Below are 15,903 nucleotides of genomic sequence, written 5' to 3'. Positions count from 1 at the left end.
GTGGATCTACCAAACAATTTTACTTGTACAGTGTAGGAGAGTTCTAGATGCTTTATATTCTCAATATCCTCACCAATACAGGATATTGTCAGAATGTGTTGGGACCCCTTAATTTCTATAATGGTAATTGTAATTAAATCATAAGTAAAAGATGCTTGCTTCTTGGAAGAAAAGCTGTAACAAACCAAGACAGCGTATTAAAAAGCAGAGACATTACTTTGCCGACAAAGGTCTGTTCAATCAAAGCTATGATTTTTCCAGTAGTCATGTATGGATGTGAGAATTGGACCATAAAGAAGGCTGAGCATTGAAGAATTGATGCTTTTGAACTGTGGTGTTGGAGAGGACTCTTGAGAGTCCCTTGGACTGCAAGGAGATCAAACCAGTCAATCCTAAAGGAAATCAGTCTTGAATATTCATTGGAAGGATTGATGGTGAAGCTGAAGCTCCAATACTTTGACTACCTAATGGCGAAGAGCTAACTCATTGGAAAAGACCCTGATGCTAGGAAAGATTAAAGGCAGGAGAAAAAGGGGATGACAGAGGATGAGATGGTTGGATGGCATCACCAACTCAGTAGACATGAGTTTGAAAAAGCTCCAGGAGATGGTGAAGGACAGGGAAGCCTAGCATGCTGCAGTGCATGGGGTCACAAAGAGGCAGACAAGACTGAGTGACTGAACAACAGCAATCATAATTTAACTTTTGGAAAAGCCAGTAGGGACCAGCTGGCTCAATAGTTTTAGTCCACGGATATGCTTAGATTCACAAACACACCCATACATGCAGAGTGATCATCAAATGTACACACTTCTAAGTTTCCATAGACCCATCTAGAAAATGCCTTGAAGACAATGGCCTTTGGTCCTTCAGGGAAACAGTTGGATAAGAGAGAATAATGCTTTGATATGAGCCTGTAGGCATTTGGTGGAATCAGAAATACTTGAGGAGTTAATAATACTTGAGTTTACCAAGTGCTGTCCAAGTGAGTTTGGTGAATTTTTGTAATCAAGTAATTTGACATAAAAAGCTCTCAGTTTGCCTAGTTGGTTCAACAAACTCTTTTTGTTTTTGGGGGGTTTTTTTTGGTGAGTGCTTCATTCCCAACCTTGTGTATTACAGAACTGCAAAAGGAATGAAAGATGGTGACTAATAACAATACAAAAAGATTCTCTACTTTATTAATGGACAGTGAAATGCAAGGTATAATAACAGCATTGTGTGATGACAGGCAAGCCAGCCTCTCTAGGCCTTGTGTTCAGTATCCACAGTGAGGAGATGGGGTTTTGTGGTCCGCAAGGTTGTCTGCCCAGACCTATGAGAAATGTCAAATAATGGAGCAGTGGGCATTCAGTCCTGTGTTTTTCTCTGGAAGGGGCAAAAAGAGACACTGCCTTGCATCCAGGTCAGTAGAACATTTGAGGTTTTTTCCAAATATGTTTTGAAAGTAAATACCATGTTGATCACAAAACCTTGCATTTTCAACCCTTGTGGGACAGGCTCCTGATGCAACGTGGCCCATAGGAGTGGGGATTTCACAGTTGACTTAAGCCTATATTTAAGCCAGGGTGACTCGCAGAGAGTGTTTGCCATGTGCCAAGCACTGAGCAGGTGTTTCACATACAGTATTGTGTCTCATCCACCCCATAATCTTACCGGGTGGGTTCTGATATCATCATCATTTCACAGATAAGGCAACAAAGTGAATGACCGGGACACTTACCCAAGCCAATTGCACAACTGAGACTTGAATCAGGACTGTCTGATTGAGATTCAGGCCATCCAGGATCACCTAGGCCTGTGTCCTGTAATGTACTTATTATATGTGTTGATATGCTCTGCACGCAACTGCTCTGTCCTTTGAAGGCTTTTCAGTAAGAATGGAGTAGCCTCTCTCCATCAGTAGCAAGAGCTATTACTTAATGACTTCATCTGAAAAATCACAAATTCCTTTCGCCCTCCCCTCCTCTGCTCTATAATGATTTAATTTGCTGGCACAAGACATTTAGATTAAACTCCTTTGACAGTGTAAATGGAGTTCTTATCTGGAAGGAAAAACATTTCCTGTGTCATAGTTTTCAGATAAATGGAATTGTTACTGGGCATCTGTGAGGTCTAGTGCAATTACCTTTTCATTCGCATTTTTCTTCATTTAGTACACATAGCTCATTTGGTGTTTATTGCTAACTTTTGCCAAATACTGTGAGTAAAATATTTGCCTTACTTAAATTGAATTTTGAATGTTTGTTTCTTTCTTGGTTATTGAGTCATTCTAGGCTTTCTGCTTCTCTGGATTTATGTTGACAGCACCTTTCTTTAGAAAGAAATAGTCTGATCATTTATGTCATATGCTTTCTTAACAGATTTTTTCTTAGGTCAAGAGAAGTCAGAATATAATTTTTCATAGTGACAAAGTTTGATTAGGGTTTTATTTGGGTTGTTTTATTTGGGTTTTCTGGGAACTTGGGCTTCCCTGGTGGGTGGCTCAGATGATAAAGAATCTACCTGCAATGCAGGAGACCTAAGTTCAGTCCCTGGGTCGAGAAGATTCCCTGGAGAAGGGAATGGCAACCCACTCCAGTATTCTTACCTGGAGAATCCCGTGGACAGAGGAGCCTAGCGGGCTATAGTCCATGGAGTCATAAAGAGTTGGACACAACTGAGCAACTAACACACACTTCGGGGAACTTACAGAATCCCTGCCTTGATAACTAGAACTATTATATGCTTATAGTGGATTTATTGTGCTTTATTCTGAAACACTGATGATACTCAGTAAATATATACTGAGAATCATATCTGCACTATTTCTCCTAAGAACTTTAGTCTTGAGATTCCATTTAATTAAATTTTATATGTGCATGCATGCTAAGTCACTTCAGTCGTATCTGACTGTGTGTGACCCTATGGATTGCAGCCCACCAGGCTCTGTCCATGGGATTCTCCGAGCAAGAATGCTGGAGTGGGTTGCCGTGCCCTCCTCCAGGGATCTTCCCCACCCAGGGATTGAACCGTGTTTCTTAAGTCTTTTGCATTGGCAAGCGGGTTCTTTACCACTAGCGCCACCTGGAAAGCCCTAAAATTTATAAGTAGGCCTCATTTAGATTGAGCAGAAGTAAAGTTCCCTTTGACTACAGAAGAAATTGTTTATTTCATTGAACCACATAATACTTTATACTCACCAAGATTTCAAGCAAGTATGTTTAACATCCTTAAGAGAAAGTTTAATTATATTACCTTTATTGAATATTGTCTATGCTCAGAATCTAATTGTTGTAATGCTAATCACTATAATGACACAAAGAAATTTGATTTATAGAGATTAAATAGAAGATAAAATTCTTACACAATAAACTATATAGAAAAATATATAAATAAGAGTTGGAGTATGAAAACTAGAATATCATAGTTGGCAGATTGAAATGGAGAAAAGTAGAAAAAGTGGAAATTATGTTGACTCCTGAGAGCAGAATGGAATTTAGAAAAGCAGAAAAGAAATTGGTTTTGAGTAATGGCTTAAGATTGATAGTGTGATGGAGAAAGCAGAAAAATATATTTCTTTCAAAATCTTTAATTTTATATATGTATATGTATGTATGTATAAAATTGAATTTTTAACATTGTTTCTAAGATTTTTTCATGTTAACCCGGCTGAGTTGTTTTTTGATTTTTAGCTTTAGAAGTCTTTCATATTTAAATACTTAAAAAATATATATGGTTGTCATCTTAATATGACTATATGTCTGTTAGTTCATAAAAATACCCCAGATACGTAAACTTATTTGTATTAGTCAAATTGGAAGGAGGTAGGCCAAAGAAGGAAAAAGAGAGACTGAGAAGATTAAAAGCACTCCTTAGAGTAGAAGATTCTCTGGAAGCCAGTGGAACCCAGCGTGATTCAGCTGGGAACCCCTCCAACCCTTTCTCCCCAGTTTCTACCTGAGGTCCTGCCCCCTCCATACAGAGGCTACAGGCTGTATATTAGTGGCTGAGGCTGGGTCAGCTGTGCCCCCAGGCTTTCTCCACTCTCTGTTCAAAATGGATTATTATAGAATGAAGACTGGGTTCCCATAATGGTTTTTTTAGTTATTTATGTTCTTTAGGGGGCTGAATTGAGCATTGTGTGTACCTTCTAAAATGCTGTCTCGGCATTCTGCTAAGCCACCTACTCCAGAAGAAAAACCAGGTGGGAAGAAACACAGTTTTTTGGGTTTTGGTGTTTCTGTGTGTTTTTTTTTTCTTTTTTAAAGAATTGTTAAGTAAATGAGCATTGGAGTCCTTGGTAGGAAGAAGATTCCCTCCAAACACTTACTGTAAGTGAACCCTAATGTCTGGCACATACATGCCTGCTTTATTCCTGTTAGTGTTTCTGATCTCTGTGTGCCTCAGAGCTAGAGAAGCCAGCTATAACTTTCTTTTAAAGGATTAAGCATTGGCACTTCTCTGAGCCTGCTTTGCTGCAAGCTATCCTGTTTTAGTTCTCCTGATTTTTTCCATCTTCTTTCTTCTGGAGGAGCTGGGAGGTTTCGAGTCAGAATAATATGTGGGTCCATGTCCTCTGGTGAAGACAAAAACCATGCTAGATGGTTTCATGCCTGGCAAATACATTTAAAAACCTATTTTGAGACAAAGTTTACAGTGCATCTCCTTGAAGCTGGCCCCTAAAACTTGTCCCAGGTTTTGCCTGGGGCATCGCTGATTTGCTGTACCAAGGAGAACATTCCTGTTTCTTGTGAAGCTAACTTGTGTGTGTTTAGGCACTAGTGCCTTCATTCATCCTAAGCGACACGCTCTTTGGGTCCTTCTGATGATGTCATCTTGTGTTCATGTGCCTTTCTTGGATCTTTCTACTTCCTCTGACCTTAACAAGAGAAAATATCACCAGCTGTGAGCTTCTGCCTGGACTAGAAGTGTCTTGCTGTGGCCCTTGCTATAACTGCTCCATTAATAAGCAGAGCAAATGAACCTGGAAATATTTTATTCAGAGACTAAAAAATAAGGTGTATCAGAATCCTACAGGCAACGGCAAAGGCAGATTTAGGTTTGTTTTAACAAGATGGAAAAGTGACGAGAACCTTCTCTGGTTCAGTAGAAGAGACTGTTAGAAGACCCAGGCCAGAAAATAACTGAGGGGCAAGTAGGGATTCCCTGGCAGCTCAGCGGTAAAGAATCTGCCTGCCAGTGGAGGAGACACAGAAGACGCGGGTTTGATTCCTGGGTCAGGAAGATCCCCTGGGGAAGGAAATGGCAACCCATTCCAGTATCCTTGCCAGGTAATCCTGTGGACAGAGGAGCCTTGTGGGCTACAGTCTATAGTGTCTCAAAGAGTCAGACATGATTGAGCAAATCAGCACTTAGAAGGTATGTCATGATGAAAAAAATACATAAAAGTATTTATATTGTCTTTCAGAAAGCAGTTTTATGGCACATGATCGAATTACTCTGCTGAGATACTATGAAACCTTTAAACAGGAGCTCTCAAATGAACAACTTCATTAGTCTTGCTGGCATTTTCTAAAACTGAGTTATTACTATTGTTTATTGTTACTGTCTTAAAATTATGAAATACTGTATCAGGAATCAACTGACTTTTTCAAAGGACCAGATCATGTAAAGATTATAGGCTTTATGTAGATACTTCTATAACCATATTAAGTAAATACCTTTCTTAGCTTGCCGGCTGAGGTTTGCCAGCCTCAGGTTTTTCTGATCACCTGATAAATCTTACTTGCTAGCTCTCCCCCCACAGACTTAGTTCAACAATTATTCATCCTCTGCTGTTTCCCTGATATCAAGAATGTAAATACCGAGGTAAAGACAATTCTTTTCCTAAAAGATCTCAGTCTCAGGAGAAAGAAAAATACATAAACACACTTATTACAAGTGTTTATTATCATGCAGTGTGATGAATGACGTCCAGAGGTGGTATGACTGGGTGAGGGTGTTGGGAAATACTCCTCAGACAAGCGGCAAGCATTTCTAAAGCATCAGAGAGAGGACAGTGCATCCCACAAAGGAAGGTAATGCTTATACCTCAATGTGTAAGACATTTATTGGGGTTTTGTTTTTTTTTTTTTTGCCTATCTCAATATAAAATCTCGGTTCCCAGATAATAGCATAGATAACATTAGCTCAAAAATACTGGAAGCCCAAGAATACTGGAGTGGGTAGCCTATCCTTTATCTAGGGGATCGTTCTGACTCAGGAATCGAACCAGGGTCTGCTGCATTGCAGGCAGATTCTTCACCAACTGAGCTATCAGGGAAGCCCAACATCAGCTCAGTCACTACAAAAAACTTCTGTAGGTATTGTGAGGAAAAGCATATTATTCAACAGTTATAGCACTGAATATGGATTTGAAGCATTTGACTTCTGCTTCTTCTGCACATGTTATTTTTCTTTAACAGACACTGATCGCCAGATAAGTTAAATTTAAAACACAAAGTTTTAGACACGTAAGCAATGAGGTTACATAGCTCATGTTAAGTCACAAGATATTATAAAATTAAGTCCCTGCTGTCTGAGACCCAGTGATTCCAATGAGGCAGGCAGAATATACAGATAATAATAGCAAAAGTTCTAGTTCTTCTGTTTAGAGCCATAATTCTTAATCCTACTTGTACATTGAAATTACTTGGGGAGCTTTAAACAAAATATCAGTGTCACCACTCCAGACCAATTAAATCAGACTCTTTGGAGTAAGACACAGATACTGAGATAGAAGTCAAACACTGTTCATGTAAATTTTAGATTATGTTTTTAATACATTTACCCTTCATTTCTCAATTCCTGTTGTCCTTTTCCAAGCATTATGTTTAGTACATAGATACTCAATCTAGATATTCTAGATGTCTTTATTTACAACTATTAAAAGCAAACCATTTAGGGCCCATATAGGGACCATAAACAGAAAATCTGTTTTAATATTAAATTTTAGTTTCATCTTTTGCCTTCTATAAACAAAAAAAAAATTAGAACATTTTTTAATCTATTGTTTATCTCATTCATCCTTCAAAAACTATTTCAGTATCTCTTGGCCAAAAGAAACTTATATAGTATATGTGTATTTCAGAAAATTGAATCATCCCTTACTGCAAATATATTTAAACAGTTCATGGCTGAACATTTTAGCTGTTCACTGGCCTGCTCTTCTATAACCTACAAAGGTTGTAAATATTTCAATCTCTCCCAAATTATGTTCTGCAATGGAAACAATAACAGACCTTAATTGGAGGCTGATGGTGGAGCTGATAGCATTCCAGAATCTCTGATCCTCCCGCACGGCAGCTTTGAGAACACGAACCACACATCACACCAACACTGGCAATATAGTTAACAAGGAAAATGCTTACTTATTCCATGATGATAGAAATCGTGATGTGGCACAATTGTCTATTAAACTAAAAAAGCATTTTTAATATTCAAGTTGTACTTATTTTTTTTTACCACGAGAGGTCCCTCAATCCTGAATTACAGTGGTTACATGCAGGTCATTTTCTCTGCCCGAAGGACTGTCGCAACACTTTGCTGTTATTCCCATGACTGCATTAATACTGAATTTTTAATATAGGAGAGTGAAACCTTTATTCTTCAGAACTAGCTTTTTAAAATTTTTACTTTTAATTCCCTCTGGATACAGAAAATATCAGCATCTAAGGATAGAAGAGGAGTGGAAAGGCCAGGAAAATGAGTTACATAAAATGGCAGTGGAATAGAATTCTTTTGAGGTTAAGTGAAAACACAGGCTGCTTTGTGAGTGAAGAACAAACAAGACCATTCCTTTCTTTCCACCTTAGGTCTCAGTCTCGATTCCCTGTCTTGTCTAGTCAGTGTAAATCTCTCACTATAAAAATAAAATAAACATGATTATTTTTATCAATAGGGGTATAGAAAGGAAGGTACTTTAGATAGGATGACATTAATAGGACATGAATAATAGAATTTTTGTCATAGGTTATATGTTACAAATCATTTAGTACTTTGACTTTAAATAAACATAAATGTTCCTGTGTCTGCCCCTCCACTTATTTAAGTATTAATTTATTGAATGATTGCTTAATGTCAAACTGAAAGTCAGACTCCCTGCCTTTAGGGAAATAATTTAATAGGCAGTTATTATTCCAGCATAATATGTTTAACATAAATGCCTCTGGTTTAATAGCTTGACTATTTCAGTAAAAATAATGGGTATGTATTATGGACAACAGTACTAAATTATAAGCTTCAAAATTGCTCAGAGACTAGACCTTAATTGTTCTCACCATGAAAAAAGAAAAAGAAATGGTTGTGCAACATGATAGAGGTGTTAGTTAAATACAGTGATAATCTCCTGCAGTGTATAAATGTCAGATCAACACATTGTACACCTTAAACTTAACACAGTGTTATGTGTTAGTCACATCAGTAAAAATAAACTTTAAAAGATCAGTGTGTATTTATATTAACATACCTCCTATTCCCTGAATGATTTGAGGTTACAAGGATGAAAAATATTTTCCCCAACCACGGTTAGTGACCTTTTAGATGAAGAGCAACCCATAGTCTACCATAAAATATCCATTTGTACAGGATTTGTCTTTTTTAGTTTGTTCATTTCTCTCTGGCTTGTGAACAAAGCAAGAACATTTCCATTTTTTCCTCGGGGAGCAGTTTTCTCCAGCTAAACTATTATGTTTGCACTCTTTTAGATCAGGCTTACTACGGAAAACTAATGTAAATCTAGGCAGGAATTTCAAAATGCTCTGTTTAAATGTATATGTTTTATTTTTTTAAATTCATTTGGAAATAGAACAGATTTTTAACAGTAATTTACATTTTGACCACTAGGTGGCATTTTGACCACACTTATGTGTGGTGAGCACACGTAAGCTAAGAAAAAAATAGCCTTTTCTCAGCAGTTGTTTCTGAATACAGATGCTTAAGTATCTTCAGCATTATATACTACAAATCTTTTGTTATCCAGCCCATAATATTACTACAAAAGCCTTTGTTTTTCTGGGTGAGGTAATCTTATATATGACTGCCTCAGATAAATTCTGGGAGAAACACAGCTTCTGCTATTGCTTTGATCATTACTCATCAAACTATTCTGTTTTTAGCTATTAAAATATATTATTTTTCCTTTCTTACTAGTACCTTCTCATTCCTGAAAAACAGAAGATATATTTTAATTTTTTCAAGGGCCATTACATAGCTTCTGGGATATTAAGAGATCCAAGAACACATGTTCTCTGTAGGGCAGAATATGAGGCATGAAGCTTGTTTTTGTTGTTCTGGCACTCTGACGTCTGTTTTTCTCATTTTACAACATTCTTTTGTTAAGTAATACTTTGGTCTGATTATGAATAACTCTTACATTGTGTTACTTTCTGAAGAAAGATGTTGTAGGCTGCAAATAATAGATATCCTTAATGGTTAAGCTGTTGCTAAATTGGGTTGTTTTACATGACATGAGAAGGAATTACCCTGTTCGGTTGGACTGGTAGAGACCCACCCTCTCTGAGCAGCCCCTCAGGAGGATGAAACCGCCAACACAATTAGAATGCCCTCCAGCAAAGAAGAGGGAGAGTGGATTTGGGCAGTCAGATTTGGTGCCATTTCTGTTTTTGTTGTTTCCTCCCCTCCTCCCCCCCCTCCCGCTTAGAGACTCTTCTTTCTTGTCTTAACATTCTTGAAGTAAAACTTTTCATTTCCCTTATTTTAAGTGCATGACACTGAACAGAATTACAGATACATAGACTATATCTGTTGCAGAATTTTATCATTCAGCACAAGCTCTTTCACTTCTTGTTTTGTTTATGCACGTGTCTTTTCTCTAGCAGTTAAGGAAAGTAAGAACTCAGGTTCTCTTTATGTGCTTACCAGTGCTATCATGCCGCAAAAGCTGTATCTCTAAAGTGCTGTATGAATCTAATCGCATTTCCACCAAATCTGCAATTGTCTGCCTAAGCACACCTAACTTCTAGGGCTCCGTATCAAACACTGGGTGCATCTGACCAGGACTTCTGGAAATGTTGGCACCAGCGGCCTCGGGCCACCCCCTGGACTCTTTATAGACCCAGAGGAACAGAGCTGGGCCAGCTCCGTGACTCAGGTTCTTCAACTTTGTCTGTCGATCGCGCTGCCTTCCTGCCTTTTCTGGCTTGTTTTTCCATTTAATATCACAGCGCCTCCCAAGGGCTGTAACAGACCCAGGACATCTAGTCTCAATTCCATCTGAAACAGAACCCGGCTCCTTTCTCCACTGCTTCATGCCAAAGATGTGTTCCTGCTGCATTATCTGAAAATGTATTTGTTTGTTATCTGAATTCAGCAAGTATTTGTTGAATGATTGAAAGAATATTTATTGACATTTCAGCTACAGTAAGTTTTTCTCTGATTTGAAAGTGCTGATATATTTTGTTTATTATGTTATCTGTTTTAACACTTGTCAAACAACCAGAAAATGTTTTCAACTGACATTTTCAGTCATCATGTTTTTAAGTAAAGAACAATAAGTATTCTTAAGAAGCAGTTAGTAATGGCATTGTTGCTAGATTGTTTGAACAGTTTTTATCCTTTTAATTTTATAATTTGAGAGAGAAGAACTTATTTGAGAATACACTGAATCAAAAAAAATTTAATCTCTGTGATATTTTTATTTTTCAGAAAACTGTGGAATATATTTTCCAGAAATAAAAAGAGATCCAGGCAAATATTTACACACTTGTCCAGAATCAGTAAAAAAGTGGCTTCGACAGCTAAAGAATGCTGGCAAAATCCTTATGTTAATTACCAGTTCTCACAGTGATTACTGTAGACTCCTCTGCGAATATATCCTTGGGTAAGTGGTGAGTGGTCTGATAACAGATTAGACCAGTGCTCTTTTAAAAGTGTTCAACCATGACCATGTCATTATATTAAATAATACTGAGTGGCACGTGGTTGTTTCTCATAACAGCCCTCAACATCTGCTGACAGCAAGATACCCCAAGTACATTTTAGCAAAGCAGTATTGCCAGGCCCAGCATGCTCATAGCTGGTGGACTTTAGATTTTCTGAAAAATATTGTGGACAGACCACAAATCCTTCAAGCAGTCCTCCATGTCTCTGGTGTCTCAGCTCTGGGTGATTCTTGAGGAACACTGAGTTATAGATTATGCTCCCTGACATCACCTGGAGTACAGCCCCTCTGCAGCCGTTTTCCTCTGGAGCCAGGCACTTCACCATTGACCCATCCAGGTGGGGTTGACATCCATGAACATCGAGACAGTATAAATATGTAGACTCAAGGCAGATGTGGGCGCAAGCCCTGCCTTGCAACTTACTCTGTGACCTGGGGTAGGTTCTGTAACCTCTCTAAACCTTCATTTCATCATCTTAAAATGTGGGACAGTGAGCAAACTCCAGGAGATAGTGAAGAACAAGGAAGTCTGGCATGCTGTAGTCCATGGGGTCACAGAGAGTTGGATATGGCTTAGCTACTGAACAACAGCAATACCTCATAGGTGTTGGGGAAATTTAAATAGCATAATACAGGTTAAAGTATTAGGCGGAGTAGTTGATAAATTTTAGCAAGCATTAATACTTTTTTATGGCATCCTTTTGGGGAATATGCATGGTCAGACCTAGATTCTGAAATGGGCTATTAGATTTGCCCTGATGTTTCCTCAAATTTTATCAGACACTGTACTGAACTGCTGTAAGTATGAAGCAAAATTTAGCCTCCAAACTGACCCCTTGCAGACTGGTTTAGTTTCCTGATTCCCATGTTTTCCAGCACGTGTGGTACAGTTACAGTCTGTTGGTGGTTTTCTGCTTTCTTATTAACGGATGGGATCCTTGAAGTGAATTAAGGCTGCAGTCCCAGATGCCTTGGGAAGTAAATGCCTTTTATTATAAGAGACATTCATGTCCTGGTACCGGGACCATGCTTCAGAGTAAACACTCGGGAATATTTTTTTTCGTTAGTGTAGGTTACCAGAATTTTTCTTCATATCTGAATTCCTCTGTAGCACAGTTCTGCTGTTATAAAAGGATTCTAAAGTGTTGGGTAAATATTATCTCCCCAGTGTAATAGTGAGTCTGTCAGGAACAAGAATTATCTTCCCTTTACTGTCTCAAATAATCCTTATATAGTATTAAATACAGACTAAAATAACATATTTATTATTATCTAAAAATAACCATATTATAAGGCTACCTTGATTTTTTAACACTCTGAAAGATGTCTCCTGACTCAATACAATGCTGGGTTTCTGTAAGACCCATGAGATACACAAAATTATTAATAACTCTTGGTGCTAATAAATTCAAACAAAGTTCAGGCCCTAAACTTGAAAACAGTGTGTGACTACTTAGACGTTAGAACTGTTGAATTTATAACTGTTGCCATAATGAGAAAGTCAGCTTAGCACCTAGAGTTAGTGAATTAATGTGCTTTTTTTCCCCTTATGTGTATACTTCAGGGTGGTGTCTGGATAATTAGTGCTCGACCACCTTCTATTTCCTTTCTTATTTTTTTCTTAATCAAAAAATAAGAAATGATGCTCTGGTCAAATAGGCAAAGATTAAGTTCTGTTTTTTATGGACCTTTTCTAGTTCCTTAAAATAAACTAATGAAAAATATCATTGCTTTTTAGGAATGATTTTGAAGATCTTTTTGACATTGTGATTACAAATGCACTGAAGCCTGGTTTCTTCTCTCATTTACCAAGTCAGAGGCCTTTCCGGACACTTGGTAAGTTAACAGTTTGTGTCTTTCCTCTTCTGTTTAAGATTTATTCATTGACTTAATAACCTGTTGGCTGACAGCCATGTGCAGAATTTCATGTTAGATGCAACGAAGGGAATTAAAGAGATGATAAGTGTCCTTTCCCCTCATGAGGATACAAACACAAACACATAAGCAAGTTGGTGAATGCCTGGGATGGGATCACAGGCCGTGTCGCCTGTCAGGGTGGCAGTGACTGCCTGGTGACACAGAATAAATGGGGGGCCCACAGGGAGGCAGCTGCAAGGGACTGATGTCAGCCGTTGTCATGGAGACCCAGAAAGGGAGGTGTTGCTTCCCATAGACCAGGAGAAGAAATGCTTAAGTGTTGTATTTGGGTTAATAAAGATGGTGCTTGAAACTTCTTGAGTTTGTTCCCTTGGAGTGTATACCTCTTCAGATCTGATGCTTTCATACACCACCTTGGCTGTCTGCTGCTGGACTTAATAGTTTTCTCAGTCCCATAGCTTCCCAGTTACAGAGGTTCTAAGCCCTCCACATTGCCCTGCATAGATAGGACCCTACTGAGCAGCTTCCAGTCTGGGGGCTGAAAATGGGGAAGGGAAGGGTTATATCTGTGTGAAGTGAGTTTTTTGTTTTGGTTTTTGTATAAAGACGAAATTTTCTCTTTTTTGTTAATAACTGAATCCCAGTATCTGAGAAATGATGATTCTGTAGATTTATATTTTTTTATTAAGCAATAGAAAGCTTCCCTTCCCAATGTTTCCTGCACAGGGAGCCTCTAAATATCAAATGTAGGTTTGCTTTCAAAAATAATTGTGTAAGTTAATCATTTTTCAGTTGCCATCAAACCCACATTATTTACTTGGCAAGACATTCTGTACTAAGTAAAGACAGACAGACATGAGAAATAATTGGTTTTCACCATGTTTCTCCAGGAATATGCTGTCTTCGTAGACTTTTTTTTTTTTTCATTTATTTTTATTAGTTGGAGGCTAATTACTTTACAGTATTGTAGTGGTTTTTGCCATACATTGTTAGACTCTTAATGTTAGGCTAAACATGGCTAGTTTTGAAAGGTTGTTGCTAAACAATAAGATGCTGGGATTCTTGGCCTCCAGAGGAGACGAATTCAATCCGGGGTCAGAGACGAGGCTGGATCGCTCAGAGCTTTTGTGTAATAAAGTTTTATTAAAGTATAAAGGAGATAGAGAAAGCTTCTGACATAGGCATCAGAAGGGGGCAGAAAGAGTGCCCCCCTGCTAGTCTTCAGCTGGATGTTATATAATCACTCACAATCTGTTAATGAAAGAAAGGAATGTCTTAAAACTCAGAATGGCACCAGGTAATTCATCCCAGGCCATGAAACGATTGACTTGAATCTTGTAGAAGGGCAGATTACTATACAAATAGTTTTGTTTACATAGATTAAGGGAACAATATATGAGTATAACATACTGGTTTGTCAAGTAGGTTCTGAGCCATTTGGCGGAACTTGAAGACAGAGTCTGGGGTACATTAACATAGCTTAAGACAAACATTTCCATAAGAAAAAATGTATAGGTTAACTCAAGGTTTGAGAATAGTTAGCTTCAGGTGAAACCAGGTGTCATGGCAACACAGCATTTTAAGAGAAACCTCCTTTTAAATTTGTATAGAGAAGGAAAAAAATATCCCTGGTTTGTTTCCTCCTGCCGCTTAAGAGAGAGAAAAATGTCTGATACTTGCAGCCTATTTCCTCTGTTTGGAGACCCCTGGCCTTCCTGCCTCTCAGTTTTTGGCGTACTCTTTAGAGAATAGTAGGATTTTCATTTGATTGTATAAAAGAATTTAAAAATGGCTGCCGAAATGTCAGCCAAATAGGCCTGAATATCTTTTGACCTTTAGCTGTGATGTGGCTTTAATTATCTGTAATTGTGATTTTAGAATTCCTTGTTCAAAATAACTGAGGTTATGTAGAAATTCATCTTACATTATTATATGTTGGACTATTTTATTATCACCAGTAATGGGAGAGGCTGTGCCTTTGTGAGGGCAGAGGGTATATGGGATATCTCTGTACCTTCCTCACAGTTTTGTGTGAACTTAAAACTGCTCTTAAAAAAATTTTTAAAAATTAAAAAAAAATAATGTCTTTATGTCAACGAAGTGCTCGTGATGTATAGGTGATGACTGAATGGTAGCTGCCATCCCCAGTGGTTCCTTCTTATGCATGTCCTTCAGCCACGCAAAGTGTGGTCTGTCCAACTGAGTGCTATCACTTGATGAGAACGTGTATGATTGTTAACCTGTGTTCTCAGAGAATGACGAGGAGCGGGAGGCACTGCCTTCTCTGGATAAGCCTGGCTGGTACTCCCAAGGGAATGCTGTCCACCTTTATGAACTTCTGAAGAAAATGACTGGCAAACCTGAACCCAAGGTATTTTCTCATTGAGGTAGAGTCCTTGTGGCCCACATGGAGAGAGAAACCTTTGTCGACTAAAGCCGTAACTCTAAATGCATTCCGCATAACTATCTGCCAACCTCCTTGCCTACCTCTTCTGCTTAAATAAGTCTTTCCTTTGATGTACATTTTTATCTCTAACAAAGAAAAGCAAATATTCCAAGCAGGAACACAGACCTAGAATAGTGTGTGGGTTACCTGAGGAATGTTATCCTGCTAACTACCCATCAAGGACCTTTTTATATGTGAAACCAGCAATAACTGATTATACTACAGACTAAAGACACATTAGCTTTTAACATTCTGTCATATTGTTGATGTTGGACATTGGTATATTTTTAATAGCAGGACACTTTCTTCTAAAAAATGTTTGCCACGAGCCCCATGAGAAGGATGGGTCAGTCCATCGCTGAGCCCTGATCCACTGGCTCCCACAGTGAGCCAGCCCCCTAGGGGCTCCTGACTTGGAGGTTCTAGCTCATATGCTCTTAACCTAGTTTCCTCATCTGTAAGTTAAGAGGTGTGGACTAGATCAGTGGGGCTTTGCCTCAGAAAACCTAGGAAGTTTCCTGGAGCCCACCTGTCCCGCCCCACCCACTCTCAGAGACTCTGTTTCAGCAGGTGTGGGTGGGGCCCATAAACTTTGGTAAATTGGTTCTGTTGTGAGTGTTCTTGCTAATCTAATCCTCTATAACAGGCTGTCTCCAGTATGTCACCAGCTCTTCAATTCCAGGGGCAGGTTTAACTG

The 15,903-nt window shown here is 38.5% G+C and overlaps 1 protein-coding gene across 2 annotated transcripts in view; it reads left to right on the top strand.

The window, feature by feature from the left end:
• Positions 1–15,903, top strand: part of NT5DC1 (5'-nucleotidase domain containing 1) — a 118,642-nt gene that overhangs the window by 88,139 nt on the left and 14,600 nt on the right. For both annotated transcript variants that reach the window (XM_061131506.1, XM_061131505.1), the window contains exons 7-9: positions 10,648–10,822; positions 12,621–12,718; positions 15,013–15,131. In XM_061131506.1, the coding sequence (XP_060987489.1) occupies positions 10,648–10,822; positions 12,621–12,718; positions 15,013–15,131 (392 nt within the window). The remainder of the gene's footprint in view (positions 1–10,647; positions 10,823–12,620; positions 12,719–15,012; positions 15,132–15,903) is intronic.

The sequence above is a fragment of the Dama dama genome, chromosome 28 (genome assembly GCF_033118175.1).
Source record: "Dama dama isolate Ldn47 chromosome 28, ASM3311817v1, whole genome shotgun sequence".
NCBI classification, from domain to species: domain Eukaryota; kingdom Metazoa; phylum Chordata; class Mammalia; order Artiodactyla; family Cervidae; genus Dama; species Dama dama.
The sequence above is the reverse complement of the archived record's forward strand: the minus strand, read 5'-3'. Positions and strand labels throughout refer to the sequence as shown.